Genomic DNA, 19,609 nt, shown 5'->3' with positions numbered 1-19,609 from the left:
ATCTCTGATGGCTCAGCTCTATTACAACAGCCAGTAGCGGCTCCTGCTGTGTTTGCTGTTACAGTGAAACTTCCAGACTTCTGGCAACACGATCCTGAGTCCTGGTTTCAGCATGTGGAAACCCAGTTTCGGCTTTGAGGGATTACGACGGATGAGACACGGTACTACCATTTTCTCTGCTCTGGACGCTTCGACGACGGGCCTGTCTCCATGGGGCCTGGCCGGGCACTGCCCAAAGAAGCAACGTGGGTCCCCCCTCCAATGGGCTCACCACTCAGGTGAGGGGCCATAGAGGTCGGTTGCGTTGTGAGCTGGGCGGCAGCCAAAGGCAGGACACTTGGCGGTCTGATCCTCGTCTACATAAGCTAGCTCTTGGGACGTGGAATGTCACCTCGCTTGGGGGGAAGGAGCCTGAGCTAGTGTGCGAGGTAGAGAAGTTCCAGCTGGATGTAGTCGGACTCACCTCGACACACAGCAGGGTCTCTGGTACCACTTCTCTCGAGAAGGGCTGGACTCTCTTCCACACTGGCGTTACACACAGTGAGAGAACAACAGGCTGGGGTATCAATTCTTGTTTCCACCCAGCTCACAGCCTGCACATTGGAGTTCAACCCAGTGGACAAGAGGGTAGCTTCCCTCCTTTGGGGTGGGGTTCCTAACTGTTATTTGTGCTTACGCACCAAACAGCAGTTCAGAGTACCCACCATTTTTGGATACACTAGAGGGAGTACTGGAAAGTACTCCCCCGGGTGATTCCCTTGTCCTACTGGGGGACTTCAACGCTCATGTTGGCAACAAGAGTGAAACCTGGAGAGGCGTGATTGGGAAGAATGGCCGCCCGGATCTGAACCCGAGTGTTTTGTTATCGGACTTTTGTGCTCGTCACAGATTGTCCATAACAAACACCATGTTCAAACATAATGGTGTCCATATGTGCACTTGGCACCAGGACACCCTAGGACGCAGTTCCATGATCGACTTTGTAGTTGTGTCATCGGATTTGCGGCATCATGTTTTGGACACTCGGGTAAAGAGAGGGGGGGAGATTTCTACCAGTCACCACATGGTGGTGAGTTTGCTGCAATGGTGGGGGGGATGACGGACAGACCTGGCAGGCCCAAACGCAGTGTGACGGTCTGCTTGGAACGTCTAGCAGAGTCTCCTGTCAGAGAGTTTTAATACGCACCTGTCACGAGGGAGGTGCTGGACATTGAGTCCGAGTGGACCATGTTCCGCACCTCTGTTGTCGAGGCGGCTTATTGGAGCTGTGGCCGCAAGGTAGTTGGTGCCTGTTGTGGTGGTAATCCTAGAACCCGTTTGTGGACACCGGCGGTGAGGGATGCCGTCAAGCTGAAGAAAGAGTCCTATCGAGATCTTTTGGCTCATAGGACTCTGGAGGCACCAGACAGGTACCGACAGCTTCAGCGGTTTCGGAGGTAAAAACTCGGACACGGGAGGAGTTTGGGGAAGCCATGGAAAACGACTTTCGAACGGCTTCGAAGCGATTCTGGACCATCATCCGCCGCCTCAGGAAGGGGAAGCAGTGCACTGTCAACACCGTGTATGGTGAGGATGGTGTTCTGCTGACCTCGACTGCGGGGGTTGTGCGTAAGGCTCTGGATACTGTGGGGCTGTCTTGGTTGACAAGACTCTGCAGCATCGTGTGGACATCAGGGGGGTACCTCTAGATTGGCAGACTGGGATGGCGGTTCCTTTCTTTAAGAAAGGGAACCGGAGGGTGTGTTCCAACTATCCTGGGATCACATACCTTAGCCTTCCCGGTAAGGTCTATTCAGGTGTACTGGAGAGGAGGCTACGCCGAATAGTCAAACCTCGGATTCAGGAGGAACAGTTTGGTTTTCGTCCTGGTCGTGGAAAAGCCGTTTTACAAACAGGCACTGTTTGGAAACAATTAAGGTATGTAAATAAACATTTACAAAATTTTTTTGTGAAAATAACTCATTGTAAGTAACTCATTTCACAAGGTATCTGCAGCTTATAGTCCGATGTGGCTCATATATGGAAATTTATTTTTTTCTTCTACAATTTAGTAGGTGAAGCTCATAAACCGGTGTGGTGTACCATCCGTAAAGTACAGTACTTTTTAAGCAAATTGTACGAATGTGTCATTTAGCATTACTTCTAGCGCCTTCTAGGAAAGCCAATAGCTGCTACAAATAGGATGGGAGTACAACTGTTGATTGAGAGCATCTAATAATAATAGTAATAAACATAATATTAATGGATTAGATTTATGCAGCACTTTTCAAGACCCTCATCTGTTTGTGCAGTCATATAAATTGCACAATAAAACAGAATAACAATTAAAAATATATTATGAATATTATAATTGATAATGATCCATCCATCACGGAGAAAACAGGTGTCTCCACCAGCCTGCCCCCCAATACACGTAACTACAAGCAACTATGGCATTATGCACAAACCGCTGGAAGAAATAAGATTTCAGTAGACACAAACAGTCTTTAGCTGCACACGTCACTACACACTACAGACCATAAGAGTACTGCTGGCAGTGGTCACAGCAGTGAAACGTCTCATGTGACATTACTGTACAAAAGCAGCTGACTATTCTGAAAAAGGAGGCAAAAACTGAGCTCGGTGGTTACTTAACTTAAAGGTTGACTGTCTGCCCGGTCATCCGACATGGTTCAACGGCTGCACAGAGAATGCAAAAGCTGATTTTTTTTAATATTCCTGGGAATTTGCTTGTGACTCTTAAAAGACAGAGAACTTGTTTACTTGCACGCGTTGGCAGTAATCCGCTTAAAACAGCCATCCAACAAGCTCCCTGGTGTAAGCACAAATGAGCTGTTTTTGCAACCTTTGGGGATTTTTTGTTGAATTTATATTCCTTGCTGTTTACCTATCTGTGAATTTATAGACTTAAATAAAGTCTACCAACTTCATGCATGGATGTGCATTAAAAACACAAGATTGTTCAGAAACAACGTTACATTTCAAGCTCCAGCCACCCCCCGCGACCCTGAGAGGGACAAGCGGTCGAAAATGGATTGAAGAATCTCTTGCTAACTATTAGAGATTTAACAATTTTACTCATATATAAACTAGGAATGTAACGGCATCAAAATCACATGGTACAATATTATCACGGTATTAGGGCAACGGTACAATATTATTGTAATATATGTCCCAAAAAAAAAAGGCTGCTATAGTGTGTAAAATGAAGTGCCAGGAATGTTAAGGATACACACACCTACAGTAATTTAACATAAAACTCAAATGTTCTAATGATACTATAAACTTGCATTTTTAAGTGCAAAATACTGTGCAAGGACATCTTCTGTTCCAAGCAAATATTAAAACAAACTTACAGAGTGACAATGTAAACATCCAGTGCAAAACAATAATATTCACTTTGTCTTTTAACTTTCACTTTGTGATATGCAGTGTCCTCCACAGTGGACATGTTTATATCAGTTTGGAAACGGCTGTTTCTCAGGAAAGTTAACCAACAATTTAACTTTTAATCATCTAAATACCTCACAAACTGATGTTTGGCTTCTCTGGCTTCAAATGTATTTTCTGGGTGACAATTTATGAGGTGGCAACTGGTCCGTATCCTGACTTCCACCTAAGTGCAACTGAATAACATAACCGGCTGGCTCTGTGTCGCCTTGGAAACACCAAAGTGTTCTGCTTTGCAGAATGAAAACTTTTCTTACAGTACATCAGCCAAAGAGGTTATGTTTTCACCATGGTTTGTTTGTCTGTTTGGTTAGCAACATAACTCAAATAGTTATGGATTGATTTTGATGATTTTTTTTCAGGAATTATTAAAAAAATAAAATAAAATCCTCTCATCTGCTACGAACACACTTCACTTCTTGCTTACAGCATTCCACGCCTCCATCTTGTCGGCCTGTGCTGCGCAGAGGATTCTGGGATACGTAGTTTATTTTCAGAACGGTCCAATGCTAAAGCGCCAGAAACAAAACTACACTGTAAAAGTTTTTGTTTTATACAGTCATGTGTCACGACATTGTTGTAAAGACTTTGAAACCGTAATACCGCTGTATTTACAATACCCTTACACCCCTGGTATAAACACTAACATATACATTACTTGTTGTAGAAGCATTATAAAACTGCCTTGGTAATTTTGATCTTCCCTCCTATCTGGACAGGTGCTAGCATGCTAATGTTTTTTAATTTCATCGTAGCTCATTTTTGTACGTTTAAACCTTAAATTCATGAATTGTGATACTTGGCGGCATCTTGCAAGTTTACCAACGATTCCCATGCTAGTATACTAACCCTAGCATGACAATGTTGCATGTTAGCATGACAATGTTGTATTTTAGCATTTTAACTAATTCTATACATTTAAACCTTAAAATTAGAGATGTCCGATATTCCAATATTGTCCAACGTTTAAATACCGATTCCAATATCAACCGATACCAATATATACAGTCGTGGAATTAACACATTATTATGCTTAATTTTGTTGTGATGCCCCACTGGATGCATTAAACAATGTAACAAGGTTTTCCAAAATGAAAATCAACTAAGTTATGGAGAAAAAGGCCAACATGGCACTACCATATTTATTATTGAAGCCACAAAGTGCATAATTTTTTAACATGGCTCAAAACAGCAGCTTGGAATTTGGGACATGCTGATAGAGCATGAGGTGGGCGGGGTTGAGGTATGGGGGGGGGGGGGGGGGGAGGGGGAGTAGCAGGGGGTGTATATTGTAGCGTCCCGGAAGAGTTAGTGCTGCAAGGGGTTCTGGGTATTTGTTCTGTTGTGTTACGGTGCGGATGTTCTCCCGAAATGTGTTTGTCATTCTTGTTTGGTGGGGGTTCACAGTGTAGCGCATATTTGTAACAGTGTTAAAGTTGTTTATACGGCCACCCTCAGTGTGACCTGTATGGCTGTTGACCAAGTATGCATAGCATTTACTTGTGTGTGTGAAAAGCCGTAGATATTATGTGATTGGGCCGGCACGCAAAGGCAGTGCCTTTTAAGGTTTATTGCCGTTCTGTACTTCTCCCTACGTCCGAGTACCACTCCGTACAGCGGTATTTTAAAAAGTTATAAGTTATACTTTTTGAAACCGATACCGATAATTTCCGATATCACATTTTAAAACATTTATCGGCTGATGATATCGGCAGTCTGATATTATCCGACAGCTATACTTAAAATCATGGCTTTAATAACTAGGCACCATCTTGTAAGTATAATAACTGTTTTCATGTCAGTATGTTCACATTTTACGCTATTATCTTAGTTAATTTTGTACTTTTAAACCTACAAATCAAGAATTGTATTACTTGGCGCCATATCACAAGTACGATAACTGCTTCCACGATAGCATGCTGATGTTGACATACTAACATTTTTGTGTATTCATTGTAGCATATTTTGTACTTTCAAACTTAAATGTCATACATTTCCTTACTTGGTAACATCATGTAAGTACAGTATGCTGACTGATTCTTTATTAGAATTAATTAGAAAAAAATATATATTTGAATAGGGGTTAGTGCGTTTGCCTCACAATATGAAGGTCCTGGGTTCGATCCTGCGCTCGGGATCTTTCTGTGTGGAATTTGCATGTTCTCCCCGTGACTGCGTGGGTTCCCTCCGGGTACTCCGGCTTCCTCCCGCCTCCAAAAAACATGCACCTGGGGATAGGTTGATTGGCAACACTAAAATTGACCCTAGAGTGTGACTGTGAGTGTGAATGTTGTCTATCTATCTGTGTTGGCCCTGTGATGAGTTAGCGACTTGTCCAGGGTGTACGCCGCCTTCCGCCTGAATGCAGCTGAGATAAGCTCCAGCACCCTCGCGACCCCGAACGGGACACGCGGTAGAAAATGGATGGATGGATATTCTAACATTAGCAGGCAAACTATAACATTTTATACTATTTCTAATTTGTAGTACAAAGGTTACACTTAGAATGGTAATCTCTGTGCTTAGGAACCTTTCTGATTAGTGATTACAAACAACAGCACAACTGAATTTTTGATGAAACTTGTTTATTGGATCTTGTTAGTGTACTGGTGTACCTAATGTTCCGCTCAGTGAGCGCACGTATGATCTTATTTGCATCCATAGTTTTATATACATAGACCACAAATAGCATAAATCCATCACTTAACAGTGTGCCATATGACAAATATAGAAACAATGCCCCACCCCCACTCCCACAATGAAGGTAAATGTCAACCTTTCTCCTTGGTGCCTTTACAGTGATTTATCATGTTCCCAAAGTGGGGCAAAGATGGGAGAGAGGCTGGACACTATGGAGTGTCAGCCCCCACGTCCCCTCCCCTCTACCAAACCCTGGGGGCCTGCTCCATTTCTAGCCACCTGGTTGACTTTGCTGCATTGTGTGCATTGATGTGTGTGTGTGTGTGTGTGTGTGTGTATTTGGGCGATAACCCTCAGCTGGACCTGACAAAAGCAGTGACCGCGTCTCATAATTAGTGAGGAGTTTATGCTGTAGGCCAGTTGTTGCATCACTTCAGTCACCTTGAAAGGCCTACTGAAATGAGATTTTCTTATTTAAACTGGGATAGCAGGTCCATTCTATGTGTCATACTTGATCATTTCGCGATATTGCCATATTTTTGCTGAAAGGATTTAGTAGAGAACATCGACGATAAAGTTAGCAACTTTTGGTCTCTAATAAAAAAGCCTTGCCTATACCGGAAGTAGCAGACGATGTGCGCGTGACGTCACGGGTTGTAGGGCTCTTCACATCCTCACATTGTTTATAATCATAGCCTCCAGCAGCAAGAGCTATTCGGACCGAGAAAGCGACAATTTCCCCATTAATTTGAGCGAGGATGAAAGATTCGTGGATGAGAAAAGTTAGAGTGAAACACAAAAAAAAGAAAAGGCGACGGCTCCAAGCGGCGGCAGTGGGACCGTTTCAGATGTAATTAGACACATTTATTAGGATAATTCTGGAAGATCCCTTATCTGCTTATTGTTTTAATAGTGTTTTAGTAAGATTGTAAAGGCATACCTGAAAGTCGGATGGCTGCGGTGAATGCCAGTATCTGAGAGAAGCCGAGGAGCCAAGATCACAGCTGCCTTTTTGAGCTGCAGGAGGAGGAGGTCCCATAATCCACTGAAGTCTCCGGTAAGAGCCGACTTAATATAACAATTTTCCCATCCAAAAACTTGCTGGTTGACATAGAGAAACATGTTCGCTTGACCACTCTGTGTTAAAGCTTCACAACAAACAAAGAAACACCGGCTGTGTTTCGGTGCTTAAGGCAGCTGCAATCCACCGCTTTCCACCAACAGCATTCTTCTTTATAGTCTCCATTATTAATTGAACAAATTGCAAAAGATTCAGCAACACAGATGTCCAAATTACTGTGTAATTATGCGATGAAAAGAGACGACTTTTAGCCGTGTGTGGTGCTGGGCTAATATGTCCGCTACAACCCGACACGTCACAAACACGTGTCATCATTCCGCGACGTTTTCATCAAGAAACTCCGCGGGAAATTTAAAATTGCAATTTAGTAAACTAAACCGGCAGTATTGGCATGTGTTGCAATGTTAATCATTGATATATAAACTATCAGACTGCGTGGTCGGTAGTAGTGGGTTTCAGTAGGCTGTCATACCTGTAATTTAGTTTTAAGTTTGATCATGTTTGTTTTGTTTTTGGACTCTTTTTTTCCCGTTTTACACTTCCTGGTTTTGTTTTTCCATAGTAACCCATTAGTTTCCACCTGGTCTCCTAGTCACGCCCATGCCCTCAGTCCCGTACCTGTTCCTAATTATCACAGCCACTATATAAGTCAATTTCTTTCTGTCCATCAGTCTGGGAACATCAACTTTCATTACCCATGCCGTTCTAACTTTCATTGCCTTACATACTTCATGCCATGCTTTTTGTTTGTATTTATGTCTTTGATAGTATATTTTGTTTGTTTGTAGATAGTATTGCCATTGTGCTGTTTTTGTCCTAAGTTATAGTATAGATTTTTATCCGCCACAGAGCGCGTCCTTGGTTTGCCTTTTTTTTTGTATTTTGAGTATTAATAAGATTAAAACTATGTACCTGAATTCACGCCTGGCTCGTCCCATATTCCCTCTGCGTCGAAGGAGCTCAAACAATCCAAGTCCAAGCCTGACATAGGCCTTTAAATAAACGCTTCTTTCATATTCATTTAAAAAATCTAAATTGGAATAGAAATTATGTGATTCTCGTGATTATCGTGGGACCTTGCATACATAAGTTAGATCCACTATGGAATGGACTCTCACAATATTATGTTAGATCCACTATGGACTGGGCTCTTACAATATCATGTTAGATCCACTCGACGTCCATTGCACTGGTCGCTCAGGGAAGGAGGGGGGGCCCCACATCTGCGGTCCCCTCCAAGGTTTCTCATTGTCATCCCATTGGGTTGAGTTTTTTTCTTGCCCTGATGTGGGATCTGAGCCGAGGATGTCGTTGTGGCTTGTGCAGCCCTTTGAGACACTCGTAATTTAGGGCTATATAAGTAAACTTTGATTGATTGACTGATTGATAAATATTGTGAGGAAGAGGAGTCAGCAGGGGGTCCAATACTTTTTTTCCGCGCTGTGTCTAGCTGTCCATGCAAGTTTGTTAATGGGGAGTAAACTATGCTCAATAATAAAAATCTAACATTCTATGACTTTGTGGGTTCCTTAAAAATGACCAGCACGAATACCAAATACTCTCTCCCTAAATGTGTTATCAAGCGATAATAAGGTTGTGTAGTCTGCCCACCTGCTCCCTAAGGCGATCGGTCTCTTCCTGGTACTCAGCCAATTGCTGCTTCCACTGCACCACGCTGCTGTTGGCTTCTTGCAGTGCTGCTACCAGCTTGGCGTTACTGTCTTGTAGAGTGAAGAGCTCTGCCTCCAAGTTGATTTCACACATGGACCTGGGGGAAGAAAATTAAAACTCTTGTTTGACTTGACTTTGAAATTTGAAAACATTTCAGAGGACAGGGGACATCAGCACACACATGTTTAAGTGCACACCCTGCGGCTGACATCAGAAATCATTCTCTATCGTTTGCAGACACAGCCTAGAGCACGGGTGTCAAACTCATTTTAGATGGGGGGCCACATGGAGAAAAATCTACTTTCAAGTGGGCCGGACTGGTAAAATCACGGCACGATAATTTAAAAATTAAAAACAACTGCAGATTGTTCTTTGTTTAAAAATAGAACAGGCATATTCTGAAAATGTACAAATCATAATTTTCTTTTTTATATATATATATATATATATTGTATTTTCAGCAATATAAGACTATAAGGCACACCTAAAAACCTAACATTTTTTCAAAAGCTGACAGTGCGCCTTATAATCCGGTGCGCCTTATATATGGACCAATATTGAGCCACAACAGGTCTCGCAATTACGGTAAGCAGCCGCCAACTTAATTTTCCCCCGGAGAAGAAGTGCGCTTCTTCTACCAGGGGTCGGCAACCTTTACCACTCAAAGAGAAATTTTGACCTATTTCACAAAATAAAGAAAATAATGGGAGCCACAAAACTCTTGAAATTTATAATGAAATAACACTGTATACAGAGTTTTTTTTTGCTATGTGCTATGTATAAACCAGGGGTCTCAGACACGCGGCCCGCAATTAAATGTGTACATTTAGTGTTAGTGCGGCCAGTGAGTTTTAATTGAATGCCCCTTATTAACATCACGCATACAATTCCTCACAAATTGTCCGAGAGACTCGCGGGTTTCGGAGTGTCAATTCCCTCGGACGTCTGCTGAGTATTAACCAGTCAACAAAAATAAGGGCGTGCTACGTTGGCACTGTCTCTAAGGCCCTCCACAACTTGAACAAACAACTTACCCGTCGGGTGGCACACATGCGATTGCAAGGCATTCTTGTTCAACAGCCATACAGGTCACACTGAGGGTGCCAGTTTAAACAACTTTAACACTGTTACAAATATGCGCCACACTGGAACCCACAACAAACAAGAATGACAAACACATTTGGGGAAAACATCCGCACTGTAACACAACATAAACGCATCATAACAAATACCCAGAATCCCATGCAACCCTGACTCTTCCAGGCTAAATTATACACCCCACTACCACCAAACCCCCACCCGCACCTGCGCCGGTTGAGGTGGGCGGGATTTGGTGCTAGCGGGGTGTATAATGTAGCCTGGAATAGTCAGGGTTGCATGGGATTCTGGGTATTTGTTATGTTGTGTTTAGGTTGTGTTACAGTGCGGATGTTTTCCCGAAATGTGTTTGTCATTCTTGTTTGGTGCGGGTTCACAGTGTGGCGCATATTAGTAAGAGCGTTAAAGTTGTTTATACCACAACCCTCAGTGGAACCTGTATGGCTGTTGAACAAGTAAGCCTTGCAATCATTTGAGGATTGCATAAAAGGTTTTACACAATACGTGACCGGCCAGCACACACATAGTGTTGTGTAACAGCGGGCATTACCACATGTTTAAGAAGGGCCCGCCCTCAATGTTGCTGATTAAGTGAAAATCGCAGTTGGCATACCTCAGACAATTTTAGGGAAAGGCACTGAGGTCAGAAATCTCCCAGGAAGTTTGGCAAGTTTACAGCTGAGCCACACCATAGTGATCAAAGAGCCGCATGAGGCTCCGGAGCCACGGGTTGCCGACCCCTGTTCTACGGCAAGCAGCCGCCGACCTTATTTTCCCCCGTAGAAGAAGAAGCGCGCTTCTTCTACGGTAAGCAGCTGCTGACTTCCTTTTCCCTCGTAGAAGCAGCGCGCGGTGCATGCTGGGATATATGACTGCGGGAGGCGTGCCATTTCTGTGTGTTTATGTAAAGACCCCAAAATGGCTCCTATTAAGAGACACGCTGACGACGCAGAGTTAAACTCAAGGCAATCAGTCACACAGTAGAACACGGGAATAGAGCAGCAGCGAGAGAATTTAACATGAACAGCAGCGGCATTGACTCGTTTAATGACTACTTCGACGATGCTGTATTCGCCCAACTGTTTGATTCGAACACTGAAGAAGAAGAATCTGAGGGATTCGTGGATGAGGAATAACTTAATGAAGTGAGCTTTACATGTTTATTTTGTGTGTTGTGTTGTGTGACATTATCGTTTGAGCAACATTGAGTTATTGATATATTATTGTTTTGCACTATTTCGAGTGTAACAATATTGTGATTGCACTAACGTTTGATTTACCGTAACAGTATCAGACTGTTTTTTACGTGTTTATTGAATCGGGGAAAATAATAAAACAGCTGTTTATTCATTTTGGGAGTGAACAGAGTTGTCAGAACGCTGGTTTGTAATCTATTAATAAAGTTTGACAGACCTAGCTGACTGTTTTGTTGACATTCTCTTTAGCGCAGCTCCATCTAAAGGATGCATAACATAACCCCAGCCTCTACTGTAGCATCTATTTTATGCGCCTTATAATGCGGTGCGCCTTATATATGAACAGCGTTTTAAAATAGGCCATTCATTGAAGGTGCGCCTTATAATCCGGTGCGCTTTACAGTGCGGAAAATACGGTACTTACATGTGGCGGTTAATAGTATTCTAACTTTGTCCTTGTTTATATTTTCTGAATAAATGATGTGATAATGTTCATCAGTTAGCTCATTGGTGTTCATTTTCAATCTATCAAGGTAAGAAAATAATATTAAAATCAAATTACAGGATGTTATTTATGTAGTGGTGCAGTTGGGAGAGTGGCCATTCCAGCAACCTGAGGGTTCCTGGTCCAATCTCCACCTACTACCAACCTCGTCACGTCCGTTGTGTCCTTGAGCAAGACACTTCACCCGCGCTCTTGATGGGTCGTGGTTAGCGCCTTGCATGGCAGCTATTGACATCAGTATGTGAATGTGTGTGTGTGTGTGTGTGTGTGTGTGAATGTGGAAATAGTGTCAAAGCGCTTGAAGGTAGAAAAGCGCTATAGAGGTATAACCCATTTGCCATTTAGGTTGATCATGTTCCTCGACTAATGTACTAACATCATGTGGTTTATTTTGTACATAGAATTGCTATTGTGACATCTAGTGTACACATTTAGAACAGCTGTTTCTTTCATTCATATTTTCAGGTTATTTGTTATACCGGTACTTATTGAACTCATCCCGCGGGCCAGATAAAACCTATTCGCGGGCCTGATCCGGCCCTAGGGCCGCACGTTTGACACCCCTGGCCTAGACGAACCGGATGATGCTCATTTCTACGACTGGAGGAAAAATGTCTCCATCTTGCTGCTAAGCCGAGGAGACATTTTCATTTTATACTACAGATATGTTGTATAAATCAGTATCGGCAGATTTTCTTGAAAAACGTACTTGATAGCCATTGCAGATGAATGCCTTTCACAATGCCAATCACTAACCACCATCCCCTGCGGCTAATATCTAATTTATTTTTAGTCTCCCAGCTGACAAGCGGGAAGATAATTGTGTCTTCGTACACAGCGTGGAGCCACTCCCTTAATTAAATGATAATCACCTCCATTGCAGCAAATAAACAGTATTTAAATTATTAGGAGGCTTAACCTCTAAGCTAACTAGAAACAACAGAAGAAATAAGTGCTTACTAAAGTTTAAGATGTGTAGATGGAACCACGTTACAGTAGAAAGTAAGCAGTTATTAACAGGAAATTAATAAGTAGATCAATAAGAGTCTAGAAAAAGGATAACACAACAACTGTTGGTGTGTCAGCATTGTCACAGTCAGTAGTACACTACAACAAGGAGGTGGGTGGATCCATTAATTGGTGGTGTCGACACCAAAGGTACAAACCCTGTTTCCATATGAGTTGGGAAATTGTGTTAGATGTAAATATAAAAGGAATACAAATCCTTTTCAACCCATATTCAATTGAATGCACGACAAAGACAAGGTATTTGATGTTCAAACTCATAAACTTTTTTTTTTTTGCAAATAACAATTAACTTAGAATTTCATGGCTGCAACACGTGCCAAAGTAGTTGGGAAAGGGCATGTTCACCACTGTGTTACGTCACCTTTTCTTTTAACAACACTCAATAAACGTTTGGGAACTGAGGAAACTAATTGTTGAAGCTTTGAAAGTGGAATTCTTTCCCATTCTTGTTTTATGTAGAGCTTCAGTCGTTCAACAGTCCAGGGTCTCCGCTGTCGTAGTTTAAGCTTCATAATGCGCCACACATTTTCAATGGGAGACAGGTCTGGACTGCAGGCGGGCCAGGAAAGTACCCACACTCTTTTTTTACGAAGCCACGCTGTTGTAACACTTGTCTTGCTGATATAAGCAGGGGCGTCAATGATAACGTTGCTTGGATGACAACATATATTGTTCCAAAACCTGTATGGACCATTCAGCATTAATGTTGCCTTCACAGATGTGTAAGTTACCCATGCCTTGGGCACTAATACACCCTCATACCATCACAGATGCTGGCTTTTGAACTTTGCGTCTATAACAATCCGAATGGTTATTTTCCTCTTTGTTCTGGAGGACACCACATCCTCTGTTTCCAAATATAATTTGAAATGTGGACTCGTCAGACCACAGAACACATTTCCACTTTGCATCAGTCCATCTTAGGTGAGCTCGGGCCCAGCCAAGCCGGCGGCGTTTCAGGATATTGTTGATAAATGGGTTTGGCTTTGCATAGTAGAGTTTTAACTTGCACTTACAGATGTAGCGACCAACCGTAGTTACTGACAATGGTTTTATGAAGTGTTCCTGAGCCCATGTGGTGATATCGTTTACACACTGATGTCAGTTTTTGATGCAGTACCGCCTGAAGGATCAAAAGTCCGTAATATCATCGCTTACGTGCAGTGATTTCTCCAGATGCTCTGAATTTTTTGATGATTTTACGGACCGTAGATGGTAAAAAAATGTTCTAAAACTGTTCGACAATTTGCTTACAAAGTGGTGACCCTCACCCCATCCTTGTTTGTGAATTACTTAGCATTGCATGTAAGCTGCTTTTATACCCAATCATGGCACCCACCTGTTCCCAATTAGCCTGCACACCTGTGAGATGTTCCATATAAGTGTTTGGTGAGCATTCCTCAACTTTATCAGTCTTTATTGCCACCTTTCCCAACTTCTTTGTCACGTGTTGCTGGCATCAAATTCTAAAGTTAATGATTATTGGCAAAAAAAAAGTGTTTATCAGTTTGAACATCAAATATGTTGTCTTTGTAGCATATTCAACTGAATATGGGTTGAAAAGGATTTGCAAATCATTGTATTCCGTTTATATTTACATCTAACACAATTTCCCAACTCATATGGAAACGGGGTTTGTATATCAGTATTTTTTTAATACTAGAGTGAATTTTTTTAAATATTCTCAAAACATTTTTTTATGTTGACAAATTCAGAGAATACTTCCATGGACACAGGAGGGTTTTAAGGGCAAAAAACTCAATATTTAAATGAGTAGAATATCGGCAAAAAAGCCATTATCGGATATCTCTGGTACTCTGTATACATCCCCAACTGACGCAGTCTTAGAGTTCATTGGCTGGTTGGAATTGAACCTGCATCATCCGTGTTAAAGGCAGCAGCATATCCCCTTGAGAACCAGTGTCTCTTGAAGTGAACAGTTAAGAAAGTATATTTACATTAAAAAAAAACATCCCTGTTATGCAAAACACAAATGTCGACTGCAGAGGACGCTGGTTATCAGTGAGATATACCATACACTAGCTGTGCACACGCTCTAAATCTGTAATACATTTTTTAAGAAGTTTACACAGCGACTTTCAGTCAAGTCACAACTGAAGTACTGATGATGTCTTACCAGTAACCACTTTGAATGAACAGAAAATACACTGAACTGAATTGTTACTGTTTGGATTTAAAATCAAGGAAGATTTTATTAAAATTAAACAGCTGTGTGATGGTAAAGGTCAGGATTTACAGAGGACATCAAATATACCAGAGAGCTTTGAAATGCATTAAGTGGCGTCTTTTCACATGGCAACCAATCCAGCAGCTTAGCAACCATATAGCTCACCATAGCAACAGAGCAGATCTTGCAGTGGCTTATCGTAGTCATAAAATAAAGTCATCTGCTGAATAAAATGCATCTTGCTGATATCCTACAGACTGCTAAGAGACCAGTAAAGGACACAGGTCATGTAACGGAGTAGAAACCTCACCAAATGCTCACCAATGCTTTTACCCCAGAACACAAGGACAAAATCACCTTCAGGCAAAGTTGTTTCCTCTAGGAGGAACACTTATTCACCACTGCTCTTCTTAAAAACGTGTTGTTACATCACTCAGATCTGTGTCTTTCACTGTGTAAAACCATGCGTGTGCAAGGAAAGGCTGGAAGGCAGCAAAAAGAAGAAAAATGTTTCTAATCACATGTACTCATGAAATAAGACCTTACAACTGGTCCAATGTAACACTGATGGAGACTTTATAAATGTGCTCTAAACTCACTAATGACTTTAAGTGAGATTTGATATCATTTGGATATGTAAAGTCAGACATTAAGTCTCACGAGTGTGTGGAAATCACTGGTTTGCCATATTAGATGTGGATAAACTACATAATCTTCTACTCTGCGTATAACTCTCGTTTAAGAATTTGTGGTGGGCAAATTTCTGGAGTCCATTTCTTTTGTCAGAGTTACGAATTTTGGAATAAAATATAGCCCTGATATATAAAACACAACACTGCAGAGGATATTAGCTCTCTGGAGGATATTGGCTTGGATGTCAGTTGGATGATCATCATCCAATAAAGAAGTGGGCTTTATTTAAATATGCCTCTAATAATGTGGTTACACTGTACCAGGCCTGGGCAATTATTTGGACTCAGGGGGCCAAATTTAAAGAACCATTTTTTTTTCTGAGGGCCGGTATATCTATTTTTAGGAACAAAACCTCACAATAATGTCTGACAGAACGCTAAAAACGTTAAGACAGACTGTCTTAAAAAACGGAATAGAATTTTACATTTTTTTACTGAATGAGATGCCCAGAATGTACATGAAAATAAACAATGTGGATTTTACAATATTAGTTATGACGGATAAAACAGTGAATATTGACAACATATGAAACTCACACCCCCTCTTTATGGACATATTTTACAATCAAGTGAAACGCAACAAAAATGCAACACAAGCAGGAAAAATAAGAACGCGAAGGGTAAAAAAAAACAAAAAAAAAACCTACAATCTGATACATCCGTCTGTCCCTGACACCCACATTTCTGTGGAAACGCTCCTCACCCACACCGCTTGGTGCCTTGTCTGAGCTGCTGTGACTTAGATTACTATAGTAACTAATTAGATGACCAAATAGTAACTAGTACATCATGACTGCACATCATAATTGCAGCCACACTTTCCATCTTGAAGATCTAAAAAAAATATTTTGGAATGTCTGGTGGGCCAGATTGAAAAGCTTAACGGGCCTTAATTTGCCCAGATCTGCAATTTAAAGTGGAATGTAACACTGATTTTGACTACCCTCAAAATTGGCTGTGGACAAAAGCAGTTACCAACATGAACAAAATTAAAACTAAAACTAAGCATTGCGTGCACATTTACTAGTGAGTTTGCCCAAAGACACAATGTATTTTTTTAACCATGGCTTTATGGCTTTAATGTAGATTATTCTAAGGCGGTAGAGATGCGCGGTTTGCAGTCTCATCCGCGGAGTCCGCGGATAAACCGCGGGTCGGGCGGGTGACATGACGAAAAATTTGATTTTAAATAAGATTAGGGCGGGTGGCGGTTGAATCATTCGAAATTATTTGATATACATGGTTCAGGGATCGGCAACCTTTACCACTTAAAGGGCCATTTTGACTTGGGTCACAAAGTTAAGAAACAACAGGAGCCGCAAACATTCTCGCGAATATCTGCTGGCGGTCACCCAGTTAACAAGAATTAGGACCTACTATAAAGCCAATGCCTCTGACGCCTTCTACAACATGTATAAACTGCATGCCAGTCCAGCAATATGTTCTATGTGGCTTCCGCAGACACACGTACACGACTGATAGGCATACTGGGTGACACAAACATCACTGATGGTTGTGATATAAACAATTTTAAGACTCTTACTAATATGCGCCACGCTGTGAAGCCACACCAAACTATAATGACAAACACATTTCGGGAGAACATCCTCACAGTAACACAACATAAACGCAACACAACAAATACCCAAAATCCTTTGCATCCATGAGTCTTCCTGACTATATTATACACCCCGCTAGCACCAACCCCCCCCCGTACGTTGGTAAGGTGGGCGAGGTTTGGTGCTAGCGGGGTGTATAATATACATCCATTTATACTGGAATGACCTGCTGGTCAAAAATGTTTCATGTTTTGTGTTGTTTTGATTTAGTGTTAATATTTCCCATGATCACAAACACTGCGTCCGTGCACGAAAGCGTATTGGCGGAGAATGAGGATGTGTTGTTGTGGCAGGTAAAACCTGTTGGAATTGTGTTGTTTGTTATTATAACATTGGCAATAAAAGGTAAAAATAGCATTGGACATTGTGTGCCTTCTTCGGAGGGCTATAATACAATAATATTACTTTGTTTTCACGTTTAAAAAAAAACAACTTAATTTTTAAAGTGTAACTGCAATGATATTGCCGTGGCGGTGCGCCACATTCAAAAAAGTACCAATGATAGTCACACACACTAGGTGTTGTGAAATTTGTCCTGTGCATTTGACCCATCTCCCTGTTCACCCCCTGAGAGGTGAGGGGAGCAGTGGGCCACGCCCAAGAATCACTTTTGATGATTTAACTCCCAATTCCAACCCTTGATGCTGAGTGCCAAACAGTGAGGTAATGGGTCCCATTTTATAGTCTTTGGTATTACTCGGCTGGGGTTTGAACTCACGATCTATCGATCTCAGGGCAGACACTCTAACCACCATATGATGCGCTATCTTTAACAGTACACGTGTATATAACTCTTATTTAAGATGAAGTAACTTTATAAAAGCAACATTGTTTGCAATCGGAAATAAAGAAGTGGATGTCATTACCCTTCAGACAGCATCTTTTTGACCCTCTCCTTCTCTACCGTGAGCTCCACTTCTGCACTTTTACTGCGAAACAGCTTTTCCTCTCCTGGCCCGTTGACTGTCAGCAGCGGTGGTGAGTGACATTCCTCCGACAGCTCCTGTGCCAAGAACACACACAATTACACTTTAGTTGTACTTTTTTATTCCACTGCGTGAGCTTTTCACATTTATAAGAGATTGCGCAAAAGGATTCCAAGTATGATGAAAAAGACCTATTTCATTACATAGTGCTTTTTTTTCCGTGACCTAAAGTATGCGATTAGCAGACGAGCACACACTTATCAGAACATTTAACTCCTGTATCGTCATTCTATTTTAAGAGCAAGTACGCTTCAAATGAAATTAAAAATGTTCCAATGTTGCAAAGCATGTGCAGGGATGCATGCAAATGTCGATTCTACATCATGCACAGGTAATTCTATTCTGGCTTTAGCTGCTGACAGACTCATTGAGTCTCTCTCTTTAAAAGGAGGACCAGGCACAGAGGAGCAAAAATCGGCCAATCATTGATTTGTCCCATCTGAGCTGCTGTAAACAGGCTCCAAGCAACACTTGCCTATATAGAAACACCATAACATCACATAATGTGAAATACTGGGGAATCTGCAGGAACACTGTATGTATCCCCTTTTAGCAACTTAATACACGAAAACAGCCAGAATGTATCACACCTGACATTTTAAGAGATTTTTCCCATGCTTTACAATAAAATGTAAATGTATGGTAGACCAGTCAATTGTGTGCAATTATATTCTACCTTGCTAGAATGTTGCTGTTGTTGTTGACATTGAGGACGCCGAACAAACGTTTGTTTGTTCGGCGTCCTCAATGCAATGTAGTGTCCTCGCTCGTGGCTAACGTCCCTCCACAGTGCAAAGTTGCTTTTAAGTCACTAATCCTCTTGTTTGGCGGCAAATTAACAGTGTTTCTCACAAGTATCGTTACCATTATATAACATGGCTAATCATGTTATACTACACACCAGAGGAGCAGACAAAAAAAACAAACTGCTAAGCTAGAGCTCCTGAATGTAAACAAGGGTGGGCGGAGCTATAAAAATATTGACAATAATGATACAGATTATAGTATCAGTTAATGGTCAGTACTACAGTGATTAGATCAATATGTTTTACTATCACAAAATCGGTTGTCTTTTTTTTGCTGTTTATAAATAACATTATTATAACATAATTGTTTACAAACTGGGGAAATAAAAACCAATGGCAGATTTAATAAGTAATTATTTTTCACTGTTAGAATTTACATGAATAAAAGGAATAAATAAATAATTACAATATTCAATTATTATTGTTACACCGCCAACCTGTGTCATTGTTTTAGAATTTTGATAAAAAATGTAACCATTATAATCAATTTATTTTATCAGCATTGGTGTGACCAATTCAGCCCCTGAAACTATATTGTTTTGGATCGATACCCAAAGGTGTTGTATTGCCCCAAACTAATTTGACGTATCCAAAAACAGAAGACTAACTGCTTTTTCAATTAAATTCAAACAACTTTATTAATCCCTC

General features: G+C 41.3%; 2 protein-coding genes across 4 annotated transcripts in view; one reads left to right on the top strand and one right to left on the bottom strand.

Moving 5' to 3' along the window:
- klhl26 (kelch-like family member 26) overlaps positions 1–19,609 on the top strand; it is a 147,603-nt gene that overhangs the window by 22,663 nt on the left and 105,331 nt on the right. The gene's annotated exons all lie outside the window — the stretch shown is intronic.
- LOC133540663 (homer protein homolog 3-like) overlaps positions 1–19,609 on the bottom strand; it is a 110,090-nt gene that overhangs the window by 18,829 nt on the left and 71,652 nt on the right. For both annotated transcript variants that reach the window (XM_061883468.1, XM_061883469.1), the window contains 2 exons: positions 18,036–18,172; positions 8,783–8,939 (listed from right to left, as the gene is read on the bottom strand). In XM_061883468.1, coding sequence (XP_061739452.1) covers positions 8,783–8,939; positions 18,036–18,172 — 294 coding nt within the window. The remainder of the gene's footprint in view (positions 1–8,782; positions 8,940–18,035; positions 18,173–19,609) is intronic.

This window comes from Nerophis ophidion, linkage group LG22, assembly GCF_033978795.1.
Source record: "Nerophis ophidion isolate RoL-2023_Sa linkage group LG22, RoL_Noph_v1.0, whole genome shotgun sequence".
In the NCBI taxonomy this organism is placed as follows: Eukaryota; Metazoa; Chordata; class Actinopteri; order Syngnathiformes; family Syngnathidae; genus Nerophis; species Nerophis ophidion.
Note: the sequence above shows the minus strand (reverse complement) of the source record. Positions and strands in the feature narration are given on the sequence as shown.